At 34.5% G+C, this 11,044-nt stretch overlaps 1 protein-coding gene across 2 annotated transcripts; it reads right to left on the bottom strand.

Moving 5' to 3' along the window:
* Positions 1–2,768: 2,768 nt before the first annotated feature.
* RECA2 (recA DNA recombination family protein) lies at positions 2,769–10,615 on the bottom strand. Of its 2 annotated transcripts, XM_086588559.1 has the most exons (8): positions 10,399–10,615; positions 10,258–10,315; positions 9,370–9,587; positions 8,115–8,202; positions 6,327–6,499; positions 5,072–5,218; positions 3,784–3,915; positions 2,769–3,515 (listed from the first exon to the last, which is right to left on the bottom strand). In XM_086588559.1, the coding sequence occupies exons 1-8, from the start codon at positions 10,453–10,455 to the stop codon at positions 3,120–3,122; spliced, it is 1,269 nt and encodes a 422-aa protein (XP_086444685.1). In that variant the 5' UTR covers positions 10,456–10,615; the 3' UTR covers positions 2,769–3,119. The 2 variants fall into 2 exon arrangements, with proteins under 2 accessions (XP_086444685.1, XP_086444686.1); XM_086588560.1 differs by lacking the exon at positions 5,072–5,218 and having other exon boundaries at positions 10,399–10,602.
* Positions 10,616–11,044: the final 429 nt, after the last annotated feature.

Raw genomic sequence — 11,044 nt, forward strand, 5'->3', positions numbered from 1 at the left:
GCTTCTGAGGTCCAAAGCACATACTTTGCTTGCATGGTTTGTTGTTTTATCCTTTTTCATGGCCAAAATCTTAAGATGGTCATTTCTATATTCAAAACCGGTTTCAATTTGAAGTGTTCTTTCGGGGAGTACTCGAATCATCTATTCTTTTTTCTGTTTTTAAGTTTCTCCCACAATAAATAACTCAAACTATCTTCACGGCGCAGAACTATGTTCTGGTTTGGTTGTGCTGATACAAATATGGCCCTTCTTGGTTTTCAATATAGACATTTTTGGTTTTCAGTCATTTTGAAGTGATAAGCTAAGTCTCTTTTCAGTCATAGCAATATGTAATCCTGGATTTGGTCCAAATCCAGTCTCTTCCATGGAAACTTTTTAGAGGTCTGAGTTGTCCTGGATTTGGACTCAAAAGCAGTTACAGAAATTATACTTAGACTTACAAGGATTCATCAAGACCTATTATTGTTTACGCATCAATAACATGTCTATAGTATTATCATTCTCCTCCACTCGTATAGTCATGTGAAATCAGTTTGCTGAAAACATGGATGTCCATGTCAGCTTGATGAATTGCATCTTTGACATGCTCTTTCTGTCAGCTCCTCATGCTTTTGGACTGCATAAATCTACTCAACATAGTTTATGATATCTCCCAGTTATGTATTTGAATCTAGTTTCTAATTTCCTTTTAATTATCCAGTGTGGTGTGTAATACCAACTTCTACTAATCCATCTGTAGTGTCCTTACAAACATGACATAAAAAGTAAATTATGTTTGATTTACTATGTGGGATCATCGAAGATTATCTAGTTCCCAATTTCCCATTAATTATTCTTTAAATTATGCATGACTCACTATGTGGAATCTTCAAAAATTATCTACGAACGGGTGTTGTTATATTAATTATTCTAAAAAATATTTGCAAATATGCAGAATTATTATATATTAATATTATATTTATCACTCAACCAAATTTTTTATAACGTGAAAACCTCACTCTCCATTAAAAAAAAAGAACCCACATTTGATAAAAACCCTTCAACTTCATTTTGTTGTTTATTAAAATAAGTTTGATTGAAGTTTTGTGAGATTGCCTAATAAAATAAAGTTCATATATATTGAAGCTACTTGAATAGCAATGAATTTCCAATCATATGAAAAGAGATAAAATAAACACCATTTTAAATGCAAAACTATATTTATTGAGACATTCCCACAACATATAACCCAACTATGTTTTGAGGTTAGTTCAATGCATTTGTATCTAGTTTATGATTTTCCGTTATTTATATTTTGAGGTTAGTTCAATGCAGTTACATCTAATTTCCAATTTCCGTTATTTATTTTTTAAGATCAGTTCAATGCAGTTGCATCCAGTTTCTGATTTCTCGTTAATTATTTTTTTTCGATTAATTCAATACATTTGCATCTAATTCCCAATTTCCTGTTAATTGTTCTTTGAGATCAGTTCACTGCATTTGCATCTAGTTTCTGATTTCCCATTAATTATTCTGTGAGATTAGTTTAATATATTTGCATCCAGTTTTCGATTTCTCATTTATTATTTGATAAAATTGCATTTGCATCTAGCTTCCGATTTCCCGTTAATTATTGTTTGAGGTTAGTTTAATGAATTTGCATCCAGTTTCCGATTTCTCGTTAATTATTTCATGAGGTTAGTTCAATGCATTTGCATCCCGTTTATTTTTTAAGATTAGTTCAGTGCAGTTGCATCTGGTTTCCGATTTCCCGTTAATTATTTTCTAAGATTAGTTCCATGCATTTGCATCATGTTTCTAATTTATAATTAATTTTTCTTTGAGGTTAGTTCAATGCAGTTGCATCCAGTTTCCGATTTCCCGATAATTTAATCTTTGAGGGTTAGTTCAATACATTTACATCCAGTTTCCGATTTTCCGACAATTATTTTTTTTATGTTAGTTTGATATATTTGCATCCAAGTTTTGATTTTCCGTTAATTATTATTTGATATTAATTTAATACAGTTGTATCCATATTCCAATTTTCTATTAATTATTTTTTAAGATTAGTTTAATGTTTGCATTTGCATCCAGTTTCTAATTCCCCGTTAAATATTATTTGAGGTTAGTTCGATGCGTTTGCATCTATTTTTCGGTTCCTAATTAATTATTTTTTAATGTTAGTTTCATTCAATATTATATATTTTTTAAAATATTTGTCATTATTGTTTTGCCGTTATTTTTGTTTAATTTTTTTTTTCATTTTTTATTATATATTTTGTGAAGTTATTTTTTGTATAATTGTTTTTAACTATATTCTGAGGCCGTGTTAAAGATATATTCAAAATAAATTGGTACTTTATCATAAACAGTAAAATTGTATAATTTGTAATAGAGTATTAGTTTCTACAAATCACATTTTTTTGCAATTTTTTTTTATTTGATCAAATATATAAAAATTAGAACACAAAATATTTGATTCGTAATAGAAAATTATCTTTTACAAATCACTTATTTTTTAGCAATTTTTTTTATTTGATCAAATATATAAAAATTAAAAATACACTCAAACTCTCTAAATATAAGAATTATAAATACACTCAAACTCTCCAAAGAGGTTCCATATACGTAGTATTATAGCCTATTAGAAAAAACTATATTTCATATTAGAGTGTCACATAGAAAAGAAAAAAACTAACTCTCATATTAGAGTGCCACATAAGAGAGAAAATCCTTCATTAGAGGTCTACTTTAGTATATAGATAGTAGATATAAAAAAACACCTAGAAGTAAAGAGTCCAATATATCTCTACATCTGCCAGCTTGTAAAAAAGCGTCAGTGCCAATGGAAGCAATATTTCATTTCAGATCCAACATCACAAATGAAACCACAAAATTTTCACATTACGTTACCCTTGGATGATAAATACAAACTAATCTGAGCCTTGTTGCAAAACTTACAAAATCTGAAGGCTTACCACCACATGGCAATCCATGACACAAGTCCCTGAAGCATGAAAACTTGGCAAAGAAGCTACCCCGATATATTCATCTTCGATTGCTTTCAATCGGAAAACTTGTTAGTGTCCTAACAACCAAGTTCTTTGGAGAAATTAACTGGCAGAAGTTCTGTACTATCATGCTTCTAATGCAGAAACCAGATCATCCTCAACAGTATCAGGTGAGACAATCTCTAACTTTGGATCCTCCTCTGGAGCGTCAGTTTCTGGTTCCTCTACCTTGTCTGTTCCAGGGTGGATTAGCTTCTCCCGGAGCTTTTCCAAGACTTCTTCTCGTTCATTGTCATTCTCAGCTAAATAACGTTTGAGGGCATCTCTACCACAAAAGTTTTGGTCATTAAATTTGTAATATGCCCCTCCGCCCTTCATTATGAACTTGTGTTTGATACCCAACTCTACGATCTCTGATTCACGACTTATCCCCTTGCCAAATTCAAGCTCAAACTGTGCAGTTCTGAATGGTGGAGCATGTTTGTTCTTCACAATCTTTACTTGAACTTGACTTCCTACAGTCTACAAAAAGAAAGAAAGAGGGATAATGACAAACAAAAAATGGAAGAACTTGATAATGCACTTCATTTTACTAAATGAACTGCAAGATGCATGCAATAGTACAAAAATTGAAACATTTTGACATTTCTGAGAAAAAAAATGTATTTCTAATCAATAAGATTTTCAAGCTAAAAGTCAAATGCTTATAGACAGGTACATTTGAGTAACCGCCTTCCTTATAGCTGAGCACTCTTCTTATCTTTAATTATCAATAGAAAGAAAAAAATACCTCTTCCCCCTTTTTGACAAGTCCAATTCTTTTAACATTTAACCTGACAGATGCATAGAACTTCAAGGCATTACCGCCAGAAGTGACCTCTTGGGGTCCAAATGCTCCAAAAGTAGACAGCTTTGATCTTATCTGAAACATAGAATATACAATCAAAGTGAAGTTAGCTACGAGTAGTCTAATTTTTTAAACAATCTGTCCTTGATAAATAGATTGGGAAAATAGCTGCTATCCACGTGGGAATATGAGGTGGGAAAAGATGAAATATATATTTTCTTATGCAGTTAGGGAAGAACAAATAATATTCTTCCCAGGACTGATAGTATAACTTTGAAGCATTTCCCAATCTGCAATTTAGCTTATCAAACATTGGAAACTAACTCTTTCCATCACAGTGTTTTCCCAAGTGTGTGATCAAACACACCCAAGTTGTTAAATAGAGATTTGAGAATCCTCCGGTTTTACAATCATAATTCATTGGATGCAGAAGAACATATAAGAAAAACAACAAAAATGTCTTAATATAACTACAGTGAATTTATAGCAACCAAAAATAAAATAAAATCAGCAACGAAGAAGGTTTGCAAGACATTATTTAGCAAATGCCAGTGTCCAGTGTGGAAGTGTCAGTAATTGAATCTCAGGCAACTCGTACAAGAAAAACCAAAAACCTTACAGCACTAAGCATGATTTTGTGCTGGGGTTCAGAAATTCTTGAAGTGTTTTTTCAGTTCTGCTTAAAAGATAAGCATGTGATTATATATCTTTCAATACATACAGTTGATACAAAAAAAACTTAGATGGATGATTTGTATAGCAAATAAAACAGTTTGTCTAAATCACTTAATATACATGAAAAAACAATCTCTTAATCACACAAGAGTATTAAATAAATAAAACAAAAGATCTTATAGTATGGACTACCAGGATCTAATTGATGAAGTAGAGAATAAGTAAATGACTGAATTGTACGTAATGCATGTGTGATTAATTCTATCTCCCAATTTGTTTTATTGACTCTCTTCATGTTCCTGGAACGATGGTTACATGCATACAAAACTATTAAGGGTTTACCTAAAAAGAAGTTAATGAAATTCTGAACTTTAGTATTAAAGTATTTTCGATAATCCAAATGCAAAAACAAAACAAAACAAAAGAAAGAAAAAGCAAAAGCAAAATAAATAAATAAATAATAAGTAAAAATACAAATACAAATAAATAGGTTTTTTGCGGTTCAAGTATTTCAGGCCTCTTTGAATAGGTTTTGTCAAGACGAACGAACTCTAACCTGATTCGTAAAGATCAAAATAGTCTGTGACAAAGACAAGGAATGACTCAATTTCCTAAGGGCTTGGCTCATTAGCCTTGCTTGCATCGCCATATGTGCATCTCCCATCTCACCATCAAGTTCACCTTTAGGCACAAGGGCTGCTACCTGTGATATATTAAATCACCACTTAAAAATAGGTCAAAAGCATATGTGTGTGAGAGAGAGAACATATGGAATATAATTCCCAATAACTGTCATAAGCTAAGGGGGAAAATTAGCAATTTGATCTGAGTACCAGCCACGGCCCCATCTAAAGAACAATCCAAATTCCACACCCCAGTTACACGTCTCCCTTGCTTGCCACGAGCAGGGTGGAAACCATCATCCCAAAACTCCTGGGAAGTACCAGTACTCACGAACCTCGGGAACCCCCAGACTAGCATAAAGAGAATAGCCAAGAGTGGGAAAATACCGAGCAACAATTAAAATGTTTTTGTAAAAATATAGTATATATAACGACCTACAATGACATTCCTTTACAAAGAAAATATCCAAAACAGAAAAAATCATTGAAGTATTTAACAAAACGTTGACAACTGACAATTATCTAGAAAGCTATAACAGTCCAAGTTATGCGCAATTGGATACTCAAACAGATGGTTATGTACTTATGTCAAGCTCAGTACATATGGGAGTGTCACAAACACTAAAGCTGGTATGAGGTACCCAATGTTGCTTGCAAACGGTCAAATGGGGGTTTGGGGGCATTGCTGCCCACCAAAAAAGTTTTAGAATGAAACCTAATTATCTCTCTATTTATGTGTGCGAGAGAGGAAGGCTAAACACATCAAGGCCATATTCTCTCTTTTCTCTTCTGATATTACTTCAACCTGTAATTGCTTACTAGATAAATGCTAAGTTACATTGACACGGACACGTGTCCATATCCGACACGGATATGAAGTGTCTGACACGGTGAGATATAAAAAATTGAAGTATATTACATACGATATGTGTCCATGTGTGTCCGAGACAGACATGTGGATACAAATCCAACACGGATTGTTTTTGAAATATGGTGTGTCCATGTAACATAGGATAAATCACTATTGAAGGTAATCTAAGGAATAGTTTAAATTAACCCCACCTCAGACTGCCATTGATCCTAATGTTCTAATCTTCTTCTCATCATATTAATAAATATAAACCCACTTGCACTATGGAGGAAACAAATGCACAGTACACCTTAATTAAATCAAACATCTTTACTTACACTGTCTACCACAACAACATCAACAGAGCCACTCCTGATGAGGGTGTCAACAAGACTGAGTGCTTGCTCACCACTATCAGGTTGCGAGAGAAGTAAATTTTCCGTTTTCACACCAATAGCCTCGGCAAGGGATGGATCAAGGGCATGCTCAGCATCAACAAATACACAGTAGCCTACAAGAAGGAAAATTGAGATGATATAAACTTAATTTTACAAATCAGGGAGCAAAAAACTGGAGATGAGCAATGCTGAAATCCTGGAGAATTTTTATTGCTACCACAGTGATTCAGATAAGACACTGGCACATTGCTCGTTTCAATTTTCCTTTCTTCTCAGTACAATAATAACTCTTACTGCCTTCTGTCAAAGGCAGCGCTGTGGTGCCAACCCTTTTTTAACTGGGCCTCCTCACCTAGCTCTCAGTGAAACTGGCACTGTGGTGAACCGCCTTACAATAAACCCGACAGTTTAATGGTTGAAAATGCAAAACTCCAATAGAAAATATTAAAAAGAGACTAACTGTTTAAACTTTGAACCTCACCCCCGACACGACAATCATCATCACTTCCTCTTCTCTAAACCTAAATTCCAATATCCCTCCAATTCTCTTCCTCCTTCAATCAAGCTTGCCCCTTCACCCTGACTGTAGTAGCAGCTATCAGACCGTCTCCATGCAACAAGCAGCAGCAGTAGCAAACATTCCTCAGCAGGTCAGTTCTTCATTCCTCCTTAATTCTCGTTCTTCTTCTTCTATTCTTCTTATTCCCTCTTCAGATATTTTATTTTTCATGCGAAAATTGCTCAGGCGGACCCTAGTTATGTTATGCCAGGGTCTTGCCTTGTCTTACGTCTTTGACAACATAGCTTCTTGAAGTAATCTGAAGGAAATGAATAGGGGTATCCCCCCTAAGCAAGCAATCAAGAAAACGCACAAACACCAAAAAAAAAACTTCTTATGAATCAGTTATCACTATCGACTGACATCAATAGCTTTGGAAATATTGTTAGGTCAACCTCATTCTTTGTGTACCAAAAGTTATTCACCACAGTAAATTGTGTCCTCCAATAGAAGGTTTATTTTTCGTTCCTCCTTAATTCTTGTTCTTCCCTCTTCAGATATTTTATTTTTCGTGCGAAAATTGCTCAGGCGGACCCTAGTTATGTTATGCCAGGGTCTTGCCTTGTCTTACGTCTTTGACAACATAGCTTCTTGAAGTAATCTGAAGGAAATGAATAGGGGTATCCCCCCTAAGCAAGCAATCAAGAAAACGCACAAACACCAAAAAAAAACTTCTTATGAATCAGTTATCACTATCGACTGACATCAATAGCTTTGGAAATATTGTTAGGTCAACCTCATTCTTTGTGTGCCAAAAGTTATTCACCACAGTAAATTGTGTGTCCTCCAATAGAAGATTTTAATTTCAGACTGTAAAATATATTAGACATCCAGGGTCCTGGAGTACTTCTCATTTTTGTATGGCATGGGCATCAGATGCCACTAAAAACTATTGTCTAAATAAAAAAAATTAGAGAACAATACAAAGTCATATTCTATATACTCTATATAAATCAAACATGACACAAGACATGGGGCAAAAAAAAACATGGTGATTGGTGATGATGAAGCTACTCTTCAGAAAGAAAATAGTAACCTTGTATAGATTCAACTCTTTTCCTCTACAGTTATGTACAATTCATTTATAAAATTATAAGAGAAATCAATATACTGAATATAGCTTTTAGGCAAACTGATAGTAAGAAACAAGAAGGCAATGCTCAGATTACCTCCATGCTTCTGTGATTCCGCAATTACATGAAGAGCCAGTGTTGTTTTCCCTGAAGCCTCTGGACCATATATCTCCACAACACGCCCCTGCACAAAGTCAATAAAGATATTTACTTCTAAATTTCAAACAGCAACTTCTCAGAGGTCAAGTTGAAGAAGACGAGAGTAAGTAATTATAATATGAAGTACACACAACACATCAATACTGTCACAGGTCACTCTAAGGCACGGACATAACTAAAGGGAATTTAAAGATTTAAAGGAAACCAACAGAAGACGCACATTTTCCACAATGAACACCAAAAAATCATATTTACAAACACAAGGACCAAAAAGTCCCGTACTTCTTTGAAATTCTTTACTCCATCCATTTTCTACATTCCAAAAGCTTAGTGAGCTGTTCTTCTTAAATGCTCCAGAAAATGTTTAATTTCAAATGGCAAAGAATCCAGTAAGTACAAAACTTAAAGGATCTTGGTTGTTTATCCTTTCATCCAAAGTTCTTAAGACTGACCAAAAGGCGAAGACTTCAGTAATGCATGATAAATAATATCAGGAAAGACCGAAGTCCTCCTCGGGAATACGATACCATACGATCGAGCAAGTCAACTCACGACTTTTTAGTGATTCTACACAGATCAGAGTCACTCATTTGATTCACCTATGTGTCCCTTCTACTCGACTTGAAGATTCAAATCAGGATCGTACAATTTTAACAACACTGTTAGAAACTTCCTTCTTTTTTATTACTTTACTGGTCTCCTCAAATTTAGGTTGGTGCTGAACAAAATTATAGCTTTCGAGTCTACTTCACTGCCCCTCAGGTATTGAGTCCTGGGTAGACTTTACTAGCCCCGTGGAATGCATACCTTGTAGTAATAGTCAGTTGATATAAACAAATAATTTTATTTTCTTTCCAACAAAATTAACTTCGGTCAACAAACTTTTGGCGGTAGACTAATACTCGTTAAAATCTTACTTTTTTTAAGATATATACTGAGATCTTGGTTATAAAGAAACAATAAACAGAACAGATAACCAACATAAACAAACAGCAATACTTTTCGACTCTGACGACTGACGCAAGTAGGTATACTTGAATGTCTTGTTTTATCATATAGCTTTTGACTCTGAAGCAAGTAGGTGACAAAATCCAATATTCTTTACTTTGATGAAAAGATACTATTTAGTGACCTGCTACCTACTTTCTAAAATCCCAATAGAAAGATTATAATCCAAGTAAGCATAGATTACCTTTGGAAGCCCACCAATTCCCAAAGCAAGATCCAGTGAAAAGGAACCTGTGGACACCACTGGAACATTTCTAGGAGAAGCTGTTCGACCTAGCCACATAATTGCCCCCTTTCCAAATGTAGCAGTAATCTGATCCATGGCTTGTTTCAATGCCAAATCTTTTTTAGACAAATTCTCATCACCAGAATCACTACCATCTGACTTGGACTTTTTTTTAGCTGCACAGAGAAAAATATGCTATCTGTAAATATTTCATAACACACACAGCCACAAGGCTTCGTAGCACCCATAGTTGAAAAGAGGTTGTAAGCATGTCCACTAACACTTTGTAGGTTAAAATGAACCCGACACTTCATAGCAGGTGACAATTTATGACTAAACAAACTCCAGAAAATAAAATTTCATATACCTCCAGAAATACCAGAAAAAGTATAAATCTTTTGTTGTCAAGAAATGAACATACTGAACCCTTATTTATTTAGGTATAGCATGAATTGAAGTGAGCAAACATTTTGACGGGGGTTTGAAAAATAAGCAAAAAGATAAAGAGCTACGAATATGTTAGCTAAAAAACTACAAATGATAAGTATACTACAACATGAGAATCCCAAGGTGCACAGACTTCAGGCAAGTGATGGTGCATGATAAAACAACTTGCAGCGAGTGGCAGCAAGATTTTCAGCAAAGGGTTACTGTGACTAGAGTATGGACATCTACTTATGCTTTACAAACCATGAATGTCATCTCTTCACACCCAATGACTCATTTTTGGTAACACAAAAGTTGCCTCTCTCTCAAGGGCATCCCTCATTTCTCAAACTTATTAACTAAACATAACAATTAAAACAAAATGAGAAACACAAAAGAGAGAAGAAAGTTTTACGCAACCTTTAGCAGAAAAATTGGAAATTTGAGTTGATGTACCCAAAATTGCATGTCTGCAAACCTGAAAAAGCATCAAACAGAACAGTTAAAAGTGAAAATGTAAAAAATAAATAAATAAATAAATAAATAAGGAATAATGAGTACCTGTGTTGCTAAGAGAGACTGTTTAAGAGAAAAAGGATTACGAAGGAGTCTCGCCATCTCTCTGCCACGTTTCAAGTTTGAAACTTTACTACTTAACGAGGCTCTTCTTCTAGAAGAGTCGAAGAGAGAGAGAGAGAAGAGGGTTTAGGGTTTTTGGGGGTTTCCCTCCTTTTCCAACTCTTTTATTAGTGTGAGAGTGCGTCCGCTTGTTAGACACAACTACGGGGTTTTATGCGTCTTTTCCTTTTCTATTTTTTCGGGCTACAGAGTTGCGCATCTCAATGTTTACAGATCAGATCCATGGTGATTTGGTGAGCATTGGGATCAAGTAAAAGTATTTCTGGCTCTACGGGGAGGGGACATAGGCCCACATAGGTGCCTCTAGGATTTTACACATCCCCCCCTCACTCCAATATTTATATTAAAGCAAAATATACACCCTATATATACCCTGGGTAGTTTCCAATGGGGCAAAATAAGCGAAGTGTATTATAAAGGACAGACGTTTGTTGAGAGATTAATAGATTAAAACGTCTTTTTAAATAACGTCCCGCTTTTGTTGTGTTTCTTGAAGAAACATCTCGCTTCTATTTTAAGAGGCACATCACTTTCAGTAACGTTTCACTTGTTTTACAAAAGAAAAAAC

This window comes from Coptis chinensis, chromosome 2, assembly GCF_015680905.1.
Source record: "Coptis chinensis isolate HL-2020 chromosome 2, ASM1568090v1, whole genome shotgun sequence".
Classification (NCBI taxonomy): Eukaryota; Viridiplantae; Streptophyta; class Magnoliopsida; order Ranunculales; family Ranunculaceae; genus Coptis; species Coptis chinensis.